The 17,389-nt window shown below is 48.9% G+C and overlaps 1 protein-coding gene across 1 annotated transcript; it reads left to right on the top strand.

The window, feature by feature from the left end:
* Positions 1 to 646: 646 nt before the first annotated feature.
* Lypd3 (LY6/PLAUR domain containing 3) lies at positions 647 to 4,415 on the top strand. Its single transcript, XM_075958514.1, has 5 exons — positions 647 to 731; positions 1,199 to 1,330; positions 2,375 to 2,545; positions 2,903 to 3,064; positions 3,922 to 4,415. Exons 1-5 carry the CDS (start codon positions 647 to 649, stop codon positions 4,413 to 4,415), a joined length of 1,044 nt encoding a protein of 347 aa, XP_075814629.1.
* Positions 4,416 to 17,389: the final 12,974 nt, after the last annotated feature.

Genomic DNA, 17,389 nt, shown 5'->3' with positions numbered 1-17,389 from the left:
TCTCTATTTTTTATTCCTCCAAAGTCTTAATCTCTTGTAAATAATAACCAAGATGTTTGTTTTGACTTTTTGAGATAGGATCTCACTCTGTAGTCCAACCAGGCCTGAAACTCATCATGTCTCAAACTCCTGGTAATCCTCCTGCCTTGGCTCCCTAAGAGCTGTGATGACAGGCATATGCAAATGAATGACTTGAAAATAACAGTTTCCCCAATTATTTAATTATTTTCTATCTTTGCCATATGACTAGGAGCTCTGTGATGATACACAGGAGTTCTGCCTCAGTGTCCCCAATCCCCGGGCTAAGGCGCTCAGGACCCGAGCACACCCTGAATGCCCCTATCTTTCTTTGAGCCCTGGTACTCCCTCTGCCTTCAAACACACACATGCTTTATCCAGGGGACTGTAGGGGAACCTCTACTCCCTCCCGCCCTTTCCAGTCCCTGGCAAGGGCACAGGGCAGGGGCCGCTCTCTTGTGGGTGACGCACCTAGAGGCGGGCCCGCCCCACAGCGGACGCTGAGTTGGCCTGGTTGGGCAAGGCCAGAGTTGCCCCAGGGTAGGTTACTCATCTGAGGCTCAGGTAAGAGGGCCCGGGTTGGAAGGCGGCACACCCAGGGGGGACGCGGAGAGAGCAGGACGCAGCCATGGATGCTGCCAGGAGAGGAGATGCACAGAGAGTGGTCTGGACCACCGGATGGCTGCTGCTGCTGCCGCTACTTCTGTGTGAAGGTAAGTGTGCCGCTGGGAGGGTAGAGTGGGGGGCTCCTAAGGAAGACTGATTCCCAGCCCTTCCCAGAAAGTCCGATAAGGAAATTTGATCCCAACCAAAGGCAGGCGGTGAGTTCTCCTATCCTGCCTGGGCAGAGGGGCAGTGCGGAAGGTTCTACACGGAGCAGGCAACTGTGAGAGAGGGACCCCCCTGATCCCGAGACAGGGACTCCACGGCAGGGGTCTCCTCCCTTGGGAATAAGCAGGTGGGAGAGGAAAGTTCCCAGTGCAGACCCAGGAAGTGGGAAGGAAGAGGGTCCCGGGTGTCCCGCTCCCTGAGACTTGTGGGAAGACTTCTCCTCCTGCTGCTCTGGCTGCATGGTAGGATCATCTCACCCCGGGAAAGAGGCCACCAGGGAAGACTTTCTCTGTGTGGGAGAGAAATCTTTAACAAAGAGCCCTCGGTTCTACCCGGTCCACACCCTCAGGAGCGAAGGCCCTGGAGTGCTACAGCTGCGTGCAGAAGGCGGATGACGGATGCTCTCCGCACAAGATGAAGACCGTCAAGTGTGGTCCAGGAGCTGACGTCTGTACCGAGGCGGTGGGGGCGGTGGAGACCAGTAAGTGCCACCGGTGGTCTCTGACTTATCCCTTCGGACTCCTCCTGTGAGGCTCCGCCTCCTTACAGACCTTCCCGATTTTGGCCACGCCTTTTCATTTCAGCCCTCACTCAGACCTCGCAGCACAGATTTGCCCTTCTTTCTTTGAGCTTAAGTTTGTCGACAGGCAGGGGGCTGGGATGGGGTTGGGACTTGCCGGTGGTGTGTGTGTCGGGGGCGGGGGGAGTAATAGTTGCAAACTGTTCAGGACTGACTGGAGAGCCCTAGACTCATCCCAACCACCTTCACGGAGACATCTTTACCACTTTCCGCTCACTCCCTACAGAAAGGCTTACCCACCAACCAACACAAAGATTATCGAGGTTCCGAGTCAAACTCCACCCTTGTTTCCAGATTCCTCAGTAATCCCACCTTCCCCCAGGTCATCCACTGGGTCCCAGCACATATACTAGATAAGCACTCTACACTGAGCCTAAGTAGCTCAGTTTGGCCCTTGAACACTGTAATAAAGTTTAGGCAGGTGAATCTCCTTCCTCAGCCTCCCGAGTCACTGGGATTATAGGCTTGTACCACCAGGTTCCGTTTTGTTTGCTCGTGACAGGGTCTCGTTATGTACTACAAGCTGGACGGGGATTCCTTAACCTTTCCAGTAGCTGGGACTACAGGCTCGCACCATCATTTTGTCTCCTAGACTTTTTTTTTTCTTTTTTCTTCCAGTCTCTTAATTGGATCCCTCTAAAGCTACTTTCGGAGGCTTCTCCCCCTTTTGATGTACCCATGGAAACTCCAGTTTTAGCCTCTCCCCCTCGAGGCTGTCCTGTTTGTCAATGAGCTTGTTTTCTTTGGATTGTATTCTTCGAAGCTCTTCTTGACCCATCTGCCCCCACACGCACACTCCACCTGTAACTCTGTCCCCAGGGACCTGCTCTCTTTAAGTCCCCCCCCCTCCCCGCAGACCCAGGACTATCCAGGACTATTGTTCATTCAAAGCCCTGCCCGCAGAGGCCGGTGTGCTCTGACCCCGCCCCCTTTTTTTCTATGTAGTCCACGGGCAATTCTCTGTGGCGGTGCGGGGCTGTGGTTCCGGACTCCAGGGCAAGAACGACCGTGGATTGGACCTTCACGGACTCCTGGCCTTCATCCAGCTACAGCAGTGCACCGAGGACCGATGCAACGACAAACTCAACCTCACCTCGCGAGGCCTCAACCCTGCAGGTCGGTGGCAGGCAGAGTCATACAAAGGCTGGGAGCTGAGGCTACTGCAAGCTGAGGCAGGGTTGCGGGGGTGGTGGGTTGAAGACTGCAGACATCAACAATGTATGCACCCTAGGTGGATACCCGGGCTGAGGACAGGAGAAAGGGGGCGGAGTCACAGGTACATCAGGCCATGCCTGGGGAGCAGGCCAGTTGAGCTGTGGTTCTCTTCTGGCCAAACTGACTTAGAACTTGCTATCTTCCTGCCCTAGCTTCCTGAGTAGATGGGAGCACAGGCCTGAGCCATCACAGCCTCTTGACTCTTCCTTTTCTGTTCCCACTCCCTCCCCGCTGGACCCTAACCCCTAACCGCCGCAGGCAACGAGAGTGCCTATGAGCCCAATGGCGCAGAATGCTACAGTTGCCTGGGGAAGAGTCGCGAGGAGTGCCAGGGCACCATGCCTCCAGTTGTGAGCTGCTACAACGCCAGCGGCCGCGTTTACAAGGGCTGCTTCGATGGCAACGTCACCTTGACGGCAGGTGAGCCTGGTCTCTGAAGGAGCTTGAGACTTATAGGAGTTGTGATAGTCATCTGCAGTGGGGGACATTTCACCTAAAGGGTCCAACCCTCCACCTCAACAAACTCTGGGAACTGCTGCTCTTGACTTTGGTGCTTACCTTGTCCTACAGCATCATGGGAAATGTAGTCCACTACCCTACAGATCCCATGATTGTATGTGTGTATGTGTGTGTGTACACGCGTGCGTGTATACATTCCTATAGAAGAATACCAGATACGGTATGGGAGACCATGAAATGAGACTTGTGTTTAAGCTTATAAGCTTTTGCCTGTGTGCCTTGGGAAATGTGGTTTGAGCCCTGAAAACTTAGAGGTCCCACTTGTTCCACAACATTAAGGGGTGTAGTTCAGTGCTGGGGGTGTGCCTAGAATCCCTCAGTGAGGGGCTGGTACTCACACTATGGGAGGAGAAGTTCTGCAATTCCTTAGGGTGCCAGGTGTTTCTCGGGAGCTGTATTTCAGACTCTAAGACTAAAATTTAGCAGGGAGCTGAGAGAGGAAAAGGTGAGGTTATGTTTGAATTTTGATCACAGAACAGAAGGGTCTTGGCTGAAATCTTTGTTCCAAGACAAATCTGGGGCTTGGGTTTCACCCTTTTCCTCTCAAAGCGTTTAGTGGAAACATGGTCGTGAGCAGACGACAGGAGCGCAGTGCTCTGCAGAAAGTGCACCAGGGTTAGGATGTTTGAACTAATGAGTGCAAGTCTCATTTTGGGGTTCGCTGCTCTTGCCTTGTTCCAGAAGCCCCTAAGGTTTACTCAAGCCGTACCAACCCCTATCTGTCCAATGACAGACCGTTCTGTGTCTCTCTTTTACAGCCAATGTGACTGTGTCCTTACCTGTCCGAGGCTGCGTCCAGGATGAGTCGTGCACCCGGGATGGGGTGACGGGTCCAGGATTCACACTGAGCGGCTCCTGCTGCCAGGGGCCCCGCTGTAACTCTGACCTCCGCAACAAGACTTATTTCTCCCCTCGAATCCCACCCCTAGTCCTACTGCCCCCTCCAACCACTCTAGCCCCGTCCACTTCGGTCCAGATCTCCTCCAGCACTACTTCCACAGGCGCCCCAACCACGACCACCTCTACTACCAAGCCCACCTCAGCCCCAGCCAGCCACACTCCACCCCATGAAGTAGAACACGATACTGCACGAGAAGAAGAGTCCCATTTGACCGGAGGTGCTGCGGGCCACCAAGACCGCAGCAATATGGAGAAGAACGCCCCAAAAGGTGGGGCTAATGAAGGCCCTGTGTTTCTGGGGTCTGGGTTGCCAGCTCTTCTCTTGACTGTGGTTGCCGGTGCGCTGCTATGAGCATCTCGTCTTGAAATGTCCACCTCACCTTGCTTCCCTGGGTACCAACTCTCCGTTTCTCACTGGACTGTACTGGCTCAACCCCCCTTCCTCCAGCATCTCCAGTTTACTGCACTGGTTTGGAGCTCCCAGAAGCAGCCTGCAGTTATCCATGCACTGCTGAGGTGGCCCAGCTTTTTGATGCAGCGACTGAGTTTCCCCTGATGGTGACCAGGAAAAAGGACAGAGAAATCTACTGGCTGAGCGAGTCCTGGAGAGTCCCTGGCTAGCTTCCTCTCCCAGTTTTCATTGCCAGGCAGGTGGACAGTGGATTCATTCCCTGAATGTTGGGCTTGCCTGGCGTCTTTGAGGCTCTTTCCTGTCTTCCTTAGGAGACTGTGAACTACTCCAGGGCAGGGGCCTGCCTCTTGCCTTTCTACGTGTTCTGGCTGGCTCAGGAAGGCACCAATAAAGATTTAGTTACTTTGTACAGTGCACTGAGTCCCTTCCACCTTGTTCATCTTTCAGAACAAGGTTTTTCTTGCCGTTTTTCTCAAAATGGAACCAAGGACAGCCTGTTGGGACAGGCTGCTTGTTCGTTTCCTGCCCCCCCCCATATTCCAGAAATAATCATACAGAAACTGTATTAATTAAATCACTGTTTGGCCTATTAGCTCTAGATTCTTATTGGCTAGCTCTTACGTCTTGAATTTACCCATTTCTATTATTTTATATTTCACCACGAGGCTTGTGATTTACCAGCAAGGTTCTGGCGTGTCTGTCCCCAGTGGTGGCTGCATGGCTTCTCTGTGACTCTGCCTTCTTTCTCCCAGCATTCAGTTTAGTTTTCCCCACCTAGCTCTGTTCTGCCCTGCTATAGGCCCAAAGTACTTTCTTTATTAATTGGTGGTAATCACAGCATACAGAGGGGAAATCCCACATCAGACAGCCTATTCTTACACAATGAGTTTCAGGAGAACCAAGGTTACACGGCGACACCTTGTCTTAAAAAAATCATTATATATTCAACAGAGCTTAACGTTGGAAAGCTGGGATATGGCAGCACATGCCTTTAGTGTCAGCACTGGGAAGGCAGAGGCAGGAGGATCAGGGCCAGCATGGTCTACATAAAATTCTGTCTTAAAAATCAAGCGGAAAAAAAAACTATTGAGATGGATCCTTGTGTAACAGGCGCCTGCTACCATACCTGAGGACTTCCGTTCAATTCCTGGAGCCCACATGGTAGAAAAAAAGAACTGCTTGCCCTCTGGCCCCCACTTGGGTGCCATGCCACGTGTGTTCCCCTTCCCACAAACAAAATTTAAAATTATGCATTATAAGGAAGTTAAACGTGGCCAGGAGAGAAGGTAAGACCCAAGAGATTTTATAGATATTCACATATTCATTTGTTCAGCATATTTTATTTTGTTGAAATAGGGTGTGCTATGTAGCCCTGGCTGGCCTGAACTTACTTCATAGGCCAGGCTAGCCTTGAACACTTGAGGCAAAGATTTACCATATATCTTCCACTAGCCTTGGACTGGGTCTCCAAAATGCTGAGATTACAGGTCTGCACTCCTCTTTAGTGTCTTTGTTTCAAAAAGAGTTGATCTAGAAAGTAAGGTAGTAGGGGTTTGCAGAGATCGCCCAGTAAGGAAGGTTGGGTGTGCGTGAGTGAGGATTTGGTCTCAGAACCCGTGAGAAAAAGCTGGGCCTGCTGGCCCATGATTGTCATCCCATCTCTAAGGAGTAGAGATGGAATGGCGGAATTCCTGGGACGAGAAGCCAGCCATCTGAGAGTCCAGGCTAATGACTGATCCTGTCTCAAAAAGCAAGGTGGGGTCTGGAGAGATGACTCAGAGGCAAACAACCCTTGCTGCTGCTCTTGCAGAGGACCCAGTTGGGTTCTCAATGCCCACATGGCTGCTCACAGACTTCAATAACACCAGCTCTTGGGGATCTGATGCCCTCTTCTGGCCTTCATCGGCATTGCACACATGTGCTGCACAGATACATGCAGGTCAAACACTCATGCACATAAAAATAAATAAATCTTGCTGAGGTCTGGGCACAGCCTGGGTTCAGGTCCTGAGACAGAGTAGGGGCATCAGGGTGAAGAACTGTCTGACCACCAGGTGAGTTTCACACAAATGCTTGGCCTCGAATAGCTCCAATCATCTTTATTTATACATCAAAACACAGGCATGTTTTTCCATACTAATAAACAACAGTAACCATCCTCCAACAGTAACCCCTGGCAAAATCAAATATGTCAAATATGTGTTTCCTAACGTTTACATCCAAACATCTTTAAACCAAAAACAACACTTACCATTGTGCTAACTTGGCCAAATATCAAGCCAGGTCCATCCTGTCTAAAGGGTGCTTGGCCTAGGAATACATATCCAAGATTATGTTCCAAACGTATTTACAGAAATAGAGGTGATCTGCCCATGATCGTGTCAGCACTGGGTCAGGACAGCTCCCAGGGTCTGCAGTGACAGCTCACATCCCCAGACAAGAAATCTGAGAAGCAGCAGCTCCCAAAGAATTTTAGGGGAAGATAGTTGAGAAATAAAGGGGCTTCCAGAAATGATGACATCTGTCCTATGCATGATTGACAAAACGACAGTAAAATCGCCAAGAGAATCATCACTATTACAAGAGAGAGGAGAGCATGCAGGCCGTGCGGCCCCTGGAGTAGTCTGTGCTGTCCCAAAGTCCACTGGTTCTTGCTGAGTGACACTGTCCCCGTGGGCTTTTGACTCATCTGGAGACCCGTTGGCCAAACACCCATATACTGGTTCGAAGTTGGGCCTCATGGTTACCAAGAATGTCTTAAATAACAAAGGTGGACACTGCCTGAGGGGGGCGGGTGAGAGAGAAGGTGCACACACACACACACACACACACACACACACACACACGGAGAAGATTAGAGAACACGCAAAGAAAGATGGGGAGCAGTGGGTGCTGAAGGACAAAGGGAAGTGTCCTAGACAGGCTCCCCATGACCAAATACAGGATGAGTGGAAGATCAAATTAAATAAATACCCAGAGTAAAGGACTGTAGTCCACCAAATAAACAACAAACACACAAAACCACATGGAAAAAACATGGGCTTGTATTGAAAGAAATAAGAGTCCATATTGGGAAATACGAGTCAACACTGATATAAATAAATAAATAAGTTGGTTGTCGTAGTTTGTATTAACCTAGGTAGATCTGAGAAGATGCGATTTCAGTTGAGGTGTGGCCTCCGTTGGATTGGTCTGTAAGAATGTCTATGAGATAATTTCTTGATTTCTGATTGGTATAGGAAGAGCCAGCCCACTGTGGGCAGGATCACCCCTAAGTAGGTAGACATGAGCTGTATAAGAAAGAGAGCTGAGCAAGCCACGGAGAGTAAAACTTCTCCATGGTCTCTGCCAGCCACGGAGAGCAAGGCACTAGGAGTGGTACGAACCAGTGAGGTGGAGGCAGGAGGATCAACAACAACAACGAAAATAAGCTGGGCGGTAGTGGTGCACACCTTTAATCCCAGCACTTGGAAGTCAGAGGCAAGAGGATCTCTGTGAGTTCAAGGCCAGCCTGGTTGGCAGAGTGAGTTCCAGGACAGCCAGGGCTACACAGAGAGACCCTGACTCAAAACTACAACAATGAAACAACACAATCAACAAACAAACGGACACTAAGTGAACAAAGAAGGAAATCTGAAAGAAATACAGTACAGTCAAAACACGACAGAACAACCCTTATCAGCGCAATCACTGATTCTATCAGAAGCCGCTAACAGGCGCCCACAGCAGAGGCACAGGACACGCCCACAGCAGAGGCACAGGACTCGCCCACAGCAGAGGACAGGACACGCCCACAGCGGAGGCACAGGACACGCCCACAGTAGAGGACAGGACACGCCCACAGTCTCCATTTAGACCAGCGCCATGGGCTTGTAAACACTGCGGATGGAAACAGTGACGTAAGAGGGAGAACATGGCCAATTCCACCTGAACCAAATAGTGAAGAACATGCGAGCCATGGGACAAGCAGATAGCATGTGGGTTGAACTGGGTAGAGAAGACACGCAGAACCTGACTGTAACCGCATGGAATAGCAGACATATGCGTCTGATTGAAACACTTGAAAAATGTTTCTGGGTAGCGGCTGGGAGGGGCACGGCTGGGGCTTGCACTCAGTGCTACACACACACACACACACACACACACACACACACACACGATAATACCATAAATAAAATTCAGTTAAAAAAATTCTCAGCAAAGGTGTAGGAGTTAGGAGTGGAGGTGCCATTTTTAGGCAGAGTTTCTCTTTGGGACTGCTGGTCAGCTCTGTTCCCTCAGCTGGTTCCCAAATAACCACACAGAGACTTATTAATTATAAATGCTCTGCCGATAGCTTAGGCTTATTACTGACTACCTCTTACGTCTTAAATTAGCACATACTTCTTATCTACGCTCTACCTCGTGGTGGTACCTTTTCTTTCATATCTGTCATACTTCTCTCTGAGTCTCCTGGCCACTCCTGTGACTCCGCCCTTCTCAGCATCCTCTTAGTTTGGTTCTCTCACCTAACCTCTTCCTGCCTAGCTATTGGTCAGTCAGCTCTTATTCCATAACACAGAGGGGCTGGAGAGATGGCTCAGTGGTTAAGAGTGCTAGCTGTTCTTGCAGAGGACCCGGGTTTGATCCCAGCACACACACAGTGGCTTACAACAATCCATAACTCCAGTTGCAGGGGATCCAATGCCCTCTTCTGATCCAATGAACTAGGCATGCAAAGCATTCATACAAATTAAGTAAACAAATAAATCTTTAAAAACCCTTAAGAATCCACACTTGAATTCATTTATGGTCAGGTATTCATTTCCATGAAGGCATAATGTACATTTAAGAGACAAACACTGAAGTATATTTAGGGCTAAAGGAGCTGTGTGTCAATCATTTTCAGACTACTCAGAATAAAACATATAATACTAGGGAACTGACAAATGATATCTAATAATAACTTAGTTTTAGAAACTCTTGCTAAGTATCCCAGGTTGATCTTGAACTTAAGATCCTTCTGGCTCAGATTTCCGTGTTTTGAGAGACATATATGCATTCTTCGCACTTTTTTGAAAGACAGAGGCTTTGGCCTTGAACCCACAGTGTGACCTTGAACTCCCAACCCTCTGTCTCCCACCGTCCTAGTGCTGGGGAACACTGGCGTCCATCACTGTGCCTCGTTTCTTTCTCTCAAATATCCCGCTTCAATCTCCCCCACCACTTCCTTGGTAAATGAGTTGGAGCATGCTAAGTGGTATTTTTGGTTTCCATTGTTGCCTTGTCTGCAGACCAGTGCATACCTCATAATATGGGTATGAAGATAAGATCTCAGAAATCATCTAAACCAATTCAGAGTGCACCAGTACTCAATAAATGTTAGTCTTATAACTTCCACAGAGTTTGGCACGGGCTCCACACATCAATCCTTGCAGCTTTGGTGGCTGTCCTGGAACTTGCTATGTAGACCATGCTGGTCGTGAACTCACAGAGATCTGCCTGCCTCTGCCTCCTGAGTGCTGGGAATAAAGGCATGCACCATCATGACTAGCATTGCTGTTAGTAAAAAAAAAAAGATCCATTTTTATTTGTGTGTGTATGTGCCTTTGAGCTCCCTAGAGCTGGAGTTATAGGTGGTTGTAAGCCACCTGATTGTGGGTGCTGGTTTTGAACTCAGATCTTCTGCAAGAGTAATATGTGCTCTTAACCACTGATCCACCTATTCAACCATTCCCTTTGTCAATTTTGGGCATTTCCTCAGCCCTCACAGGCAGGTTACTTTTTGCTAGGTCCTACCCACGTAGGCCCTATCATTAGGATAGATTCAGTTGTCAGTGAACTGTAATCCTAATTGCCTTGACGAAGGACAGGATAAACTACCCTGTGGGCGGGGTGGGAGTTGCATTAATGATGGAATCCATGTCTGTCCTAGGTTTGCATTAGATCAGGAGGAAGATGGGCAAGCGGTTTACATCCTGTTTTTGCTGCCTAGGTCGACTGGGTGGTGACTTCATTTCTGTGTGCCCACTGCCTCCTCTGTGTAATCACATGCACTTCCTGGGGCTAGCATGAGCATGCGTGCTAGTCCTGTGGCCGAGGAGCGTGGGCAGAGCGTGCAGTGATGGATGGCAACTGTTGGTTCTAGCTTCTACCTTCTGTTTTCTTTGTTCACATCTCCCAGGCAACGCACACATTGCCTGTCTGTGAAGCACATAGGAGAATCTGAGTGTCAAGCTAGTGAGTCAGAAATTCCCAGGGTAGGATGTAGCTCAGTGGGCAGAGAACTTGCTTACAGTATAGACTGAAGGTGTAGTTTAATGGTAGAGCCTCTGCCTAGAATCCCCCAGTGAGGGGCTGGGGTGTGGCTCAGTGGTAGAGCCCCTGCCTAGAATCCCCCAGTGAGGACTAGGGGTGTGGCTCAGTGGTAGAGCCGCTGCCTAGAATCCCCCAGTGAGGGGCTGGGGTGTGGCTCAGTGGTAGCACAACTTTGGGTTTTATTCCCAGCACCACAACAGAAAACAAACTTACTGAGTAAACAAGGCATAAGTGTTTATGCATGCAGTCCCAGAATTTTTGAGACCGAAGCCTGAATTCTGCCAATAGTTCAAAGCCCTGTCTAGGCAATCTTGTCTCAAAATAATTTTTTTTTGAGAGATAGAAGCAGAAGGAGGGAGAGTTGTCTTTAGTCACGGAGAAAGGCTGACAATAACTCTTCCCTGTGTTTTCCCCAAGCTTTCAGCTTTGAGATCCATGCATGAGGAACAGATTTTAACAGCAGGCAGGGCTTACTGGGGACAAAGGAGGTGTGACAACGGACAGGTGGCTCTGCTTAAACTGGCCTTGCTGGTTCTCTCCCAGTGTGTGCTTTTAATGAAGGGTTTATTTTATTTTAATTATGTAACCAATCATGACTATCTTCTTGCTGTAGAACATTCACAACACCCACAGTGCTTGCACGCCTGCACTCTTGCACATACACAGCACACGTGCACACACGTGAGCACACATAAGTACACATGCATGCACACACCAGCACACACAACACACGCACGAACACATGCACACATACACAGCACACGTGCACACACATGAGCACACATAAGTACACATGCATGCACACACCAGCACACACACAAATACATGCACACACATGAGCACACATAAGTACACACACATGCACACACCAGCACACACACACAAACACATGCATACACGTGAGCACACATAAGTACACACGCATGCACACACCAGCACACACACAAACACATGCACACACGTGAGCACACATAAGTACACACACATGCACACACCAGCGCACACAACACACACACACATGCACACATACACAGCACACGTGCACACACGTGAGCACACATAAGTACACACACATGCACACACCAGCACACACAACACACACAAACACATGCACACATACACAGCACACGTGCATACACATGAGCACACATAAGTACACACGCATGCACACACCAGCACACACACAAACACATGCACACACACACACACACACACACACATGAGTGGAGTCCTTTCAGGACTGGGCTGTCAATCAGTTGCATGGGGCAGGAAAGCTGAGATGTGGCTACAAATTTCTTTTTTTAAAAGGTTTGAAATATTTTTTAGATTTGTCTGGTGTCCTTGGAGGTCAGAGGAAGGCATCACATTTCCTATAACTGGAGTTATGCATGGTTGTGAGCCACCATGTGGTTGCTGGGAATCAAACCCTAGCCCCAAGCAATGGAACACCCTAAAATCATGCCTGAGGCCCCTAGGCTAAAATCCCAATAGTGCCCCCCAAAATAAACAAAAACTAGAATTAAAGCAAGCAAAAATATCAACAACAAAATCGACATTTACATACAGTTATCTGGAACAATCTTGAAGATTTAAAAATGACTTTTTCTTAAACTTTTATTCTTCTCTTATACATTACACCCTACCTCCTCCACTCCTTCCTCCTAGTCCCCCTCCTGACCTCTCCTTTCCCCCAGATCCATTCATTCTCTGTTTCCCTTAAAATAAAATAAAATAAAATAAAATAAAATAAAATAAAATAAAATAAAAGGCCTCCCAAGGATATCCACCAAACATGGCCTAACAAGATGCAGTAAGACTGGGCACAAACCCTCATATCATGGCTGGATGTGGTGAACCAGTAGGTAGAAAAGGTCCCCTGTACAGTCAAGGGGGTCAGAGACAGCCCCACTCTCACTGCTGGGAGTCTCTCCAGAGCACCAGGCTACACCCCAGCTCGGAGTCACGCAGGATCCATGATGGTCGCTTCAGGCTCTGTGAGCCCCTATGAGCCCTGCTTTGTTGATTCTGTGGGTGATTTCTCCTGGGGTCCTCAACCCCGCTGCCCTCTACAATCCTTCCATTCCCTCTTCTTTGGGATTCCCCTGGCTCTGCCTGATGTTTGGCTGTGGGTCTCTGCATCTGCTCCCATCAGTTGCTGGGTGAAACCTCTCTGGTGACGATTAGCTAGGTACCAATCCATGAGAATAGCAGACTATCACCGGGAATCAGTTCATTAACGTTTTTCTCTTTGTCGGCCATGTTAGCATCTATCCTGTTCTCTGGCTGTGCAGCCTCTGGTCCTGGCCTTCCAGGCAGTGTCAGGCATGGGCTCCCTCTCGTGGCTGGGCCTCAAGTTCGACCAGTCTAGGGTCGAAGGTTTTGTGGCTGGGTTGGTGTTCCTGTCCCACTACTAGGAACCTTGCCTGGTTATAGAAGATGGCCAGGGTTGGAGAGATGTCTCAGAGGTTAAGAGCACTGGCTGCACGTTCAGAGGTCCTGAGTTCAATTCCCAGCAACCACATGGTGACTCACTACCATCTGTAATGTGATCTAGTGCTCTCTTCTGGTGTGTAGGCGTACATGCAGATAGAGGGTCTGGATTGTAGCTTGATTACCCTTTACTTTACAGAAGAGAACTGTGTGAAATGTTTTCCACTCCAGAAGCCTGCTGACTGGAACAGCAACCTTCCAAAGGTGGGGATCAAGATTGAGGACACTGTAGAAAAAAGACCTTGATCTTGGGGGGAGGCATTTGAGTGGTTAGTCTATTTACCTAGTGTGCGTGAGGTTTGAGGCCCTGGGCTCCAGCCTTAGCATAAGACGAAACAATCCTGTGGGTTCATGGGAAGTGGTGGTGACACACGCTTTTCATCCCAGCACTTGGGAGGCAGAGACAGGAGGATCTCTGTGAGTTTGAGGACAGCTAGAGCTACACAGAGAAACCCTGTCTCAAAAAACCAACCAACCAATCAACCACAAAAATATCATAAATGTAAGATTTTTAATTTTTTTATTTTTATTAACACTTTTATTTTAAAACCTGGATCCATTCATGCAATCCTAATACTTTACATTCTATTTATATAGCTGCCTGCCTGAAGAGATAGCAATAGCCGTTCTTGCCTAACAACAAACTTTGTATAATTTTTGCATTCTTCTTTGTAGTTTCCTGGGTTGGATTTTTAAAAATTTTTAAATTGTTGTGTGTGAGTAAGTGAGTGAGTGAGTGAGTGTGTGTGTGTGCATGTGTAAGACCCCCAATAGTTAGAAAAGGGTGTTGTATCCCCTGGAGCTGGAGTTACAGGCAGTTTGAGATCTCCCCAATATGGGTGCTTAAAATGGAACTTGGGTCCTCTGGAAGAGCAGCCAGGGCTAACTGCTAGGCCGTCTCTCCAGTCCAAATATTAGTGTTTTAAAGGCACCAGATTCTGCCTCTGGAGCCGTTTGTCTTAGAAGCGCAGCACAGTCTATCTTGCTTGCTGTATCCTCCGTCCCCTTCGCTTGTCATACGGTCGGACTCCTTTGTGAATCTGATCAAGGCTTCCATTGCTTGTAACCCTTTTGGGGCTTCCCACTGCTGTCGGAGTTAAAGCCCCAGTGCCTGCTAGGGCTCCTGGAGGCTGCCTGGAACCCGCCCCTCCTTACCTTGCCCACCCTGTCACGTTTGTTGTTAGCCTCCTTCATCCCGTGCTTACATTATCCTGACCGCCTTCTGCCGGCTTCCAGATCTTTGCTCATGTCGTCCCCTCTGCTGTTCCCTTCCTCCTCCCTCCGCTTGCTGACACTCCTTTCTCTCTCTCAAGACTCAGTTCAAATATCTCTGTCATCAGACAACCTCCTGTGGTGTGCATTCCTGGGTCAGGTGACTCCAGTGGAACTCCCCTGTAATTGTTACTGTCTAGGGCCAGGAACCCATCTCTGCCACAGAACTTTGTGTCCTCTGAGGGCGGGGCTGGACTGCTCAGGGTCGAGTGGGCACAGAGCATTTCGGGAAGTGTCTGCCAAGCGAGCAATCAATGAATCCAGATGCCTAGCTGCCCGCTCTGTTCATCAAGCCATTCCTGAGGAGCGAGGACATCCTTTCCTTTCTTTGGTGCTTTTTTTCTGGGTGACTTTCTTCTGAACAGGGCCTTGATAGCTAGCTTAGCTTGTTCTGGAAGCTAGTCCATGCCACAGGCAAGTAGCTGTGACTTCTATGGAAAAGTCCCAAAGAAATCCCCCACACTGCTATCCAGCTAACTCAGCCCAAATCCCTTGGGTGATTAAACTCACAACATTTATTTAAAAATTAAAAAAAAACAACATGCAGCCCAGCAATGGTGGTGCACACCTTTAATCCCAGCACTCGGGAGACAGAGGCAGGTGGGTCTCTGTGAATTCGAGGCCAGCCTAGTCTACAGAGTGAGTTCCAGGACAGACAGGGCTACACAGAGAAACCCTGTCTCAAAAAACCAAATATATATACATATATGTGTGTGTACAGGTGTTGTAATAGGTAGCTTGTTTGTTTCCCAGATGCCCGGCAGTTCAGACCCGAAATAATCACACAGAAACTGTAAAACTAAACCACTGCTTTGTCCATTAGTTCTAGCTTCTTATTGGCTAACTCTTACATCTTAATTTAACTCATCTCTATTAATCTGTGCATCATCACGAGGTCGTGGCCTACCAGCAAAGTTTCAGTGTGTCTGTCTCTGGTGGAGGCTCCATGGCTTCTCTCTGACTCCACCTCCTTTCTTCCAGCATTCAGTTTAGTTTCCCTGCCTAACTAAGTTCTACCTTGCTATAGGCCAAGCCAGTTTCTTTATTCATTAACCAATAAAAGCAACACATAGACAGAAGGACCAGCCCCTCACTGGGGGATTCTAGGCAGGGGCTCTACCACTGAGCCACACTCCCAACTCCTCACTGGGGGATTCTAGGCATGGCCTTTCCTGCTAAGTACAGCATTACTTTCCCAGCTCCTTACTAAACTCTTTCTCCTTTGTTGAAATCCTCTCTGTAAACCTTCCGGGTCCTTTTAATGGCTGCATTTCAGGTCTGGGTGGGAAAATGCTCTCATCTTTCCGGTTCTAGGTGCCTCACCAGGCTTTGTGGCTTCCTGACCCATTGCGTCTGCTCTTGCCTGCTGTCTCTTATGACTCAGTTTGAATTTGGCGTTTGTTTCCTGCTGAGCTTCCTAAGCAGGTAGCTAGTCCTGACACAAACCCTCCTTGTGCCTGCCCCAAATGTTCTGTATGAAGCAGCCATTCATCAGTCTGACAGCCCGTGTAGGGGCAGAGGCCTGGGGAGGTTGTGAAACCAGCTCTAAGTTTCAGAATGAAAAAATGGCCCACCCAGGATCTGAATCCGTGGGAGTTTTAACTGTCGATAATTGTTGAGCAATCAGGGTTTACTATGGGGTCTTTAAGCAGGGCTGTCCAGATAGCGGCTGACTGCGCTATCTCGTGGCCATAAAAAGTATTGCAACCGACAGTTCCCATCAGCTTTGTCCGACCTCTCTGTTTCTTGTGTAGAGATGGCACAGCCAGTCTCTGTGGGGACAGCTTCTCCAGACCGCACAGCTTCCTCCCTGTGAACGGCTTCCCTTCTGAGTGGAAGCCATGACATCTCCAATCCACTCTCCTGCCCTTGCTCTGCTTCAGCCCCTCTCCTGCCCAGCGCTCCCTATGCTCAGGGACACTTTGCTTTCTGCCAACCTGGGGTTTTAGCATTTTCCTTGTTTCTTCATTATATAAAGTGTTAGGAACCCCAAATGTAGTGACGGAACAATCTTGTCAGCCTTAAGTAATGGGAGGTGGGTGGAGGACGGGAGAGAGGGGAAAGAAAGACTTTTTTCTTTCAAGAAACTATATTCAGTCAAGCATGGGAAATAGAGACAGATAGGTCAGGAGTTCAAAGTCATCCTCAGCTACATAGTAAGCTCTAAACTAATCTATCTAAAAGAAAACACAATCAACTGCTGGGAGCTAATGTCTTGGAAGGCAGGTGCAGGTGGATCTCTGTGAGCCTGAGGCAAGCCTGGTCTACAGAGTGAGATCCAGGACAGCCAGGGCTACATAGTGAGACCCTGTCCCAACACTCCCTCACCCCAAAAGAAACCTAACAAATTAAATTGGGCCCCGTAGGGCACATCTTTAATCCCAGACAGAGGCAGGAGAATTTCTGTGAGTTCCAGGTCATCCAGGACTACATAGTGAGACTCTGTCTAAAATAACATAAAGGGGTGAGTGGGAGAGATATCCAAGAATAGCTGAGGTGGCCATCCAGGTTACGTGGGGGTGTGGTTCAGCAATAGAGCATTTGCAAGTGTGCACAAGGTCCCCAGCATCACAAAACATAGTAAGGGACGGAAAAGAAAGCATGTCTACGGGTGCCAGTCTGGAGTTCACTGTGAACATGGGCAACCTGGGCTCATGGCAGGCACTGTTACCTGGTGGGGAAGGCTGGGCAATGTAGTGAAATCCTGTCTTAGCATACGTTTTTTTGGGGGGGAGGGGGCAGAGTTTCTCTGTGGCTGTGCTGGAACTCACTCTGTAGACCAGGCTGACTTCAAACGCCGAGAGTGACCTGCCTCTGCTTCCCAAACGCTGGGGGTATAACTAAGGGGTACAGTG

This window comes from Microtus pennsylvanicus, chromosome 1 (assembly GCF_037038515.1).
Source record: "Microtus pennsylvanicus isolate mMicPen1 chromosome 1, mMicPen1.hap1, whole genome shotgun sequence".
Classification (NCBI taxonomy): Eukaryota; Metazoa; Chordata; class Mammalia; order Rodentia; family Cricetidae; genus Microtus; species Microtus pennsylvanicus.
This window is presented reverse-complemented; position numbering and strand designations above follow the sequence as displayed.

Coding starts and splice junctions, on each gene's coding strand:
- Lypd3 (XM_075958514.1), top strand. CDS start 647: ATGGATGCTGCCAGGAGAGGAGATGCACAGAGAGTGGTCTGGACCACC. Junction 2,546..2,902: donor GCGAGGCCTCAACCCTGCAG/GTCGGTGGCAGG, acceptor TAACCGCCGCAG/GCAACGAGAGTGCCTATGAG. Junction 3,065..3,921: donor CAACGTCACCTTGACGGCAG/GTGAGCCTGGTC, acceptor TCTCTTTTACAG/CCAATGTGACTGTGTCCTTA.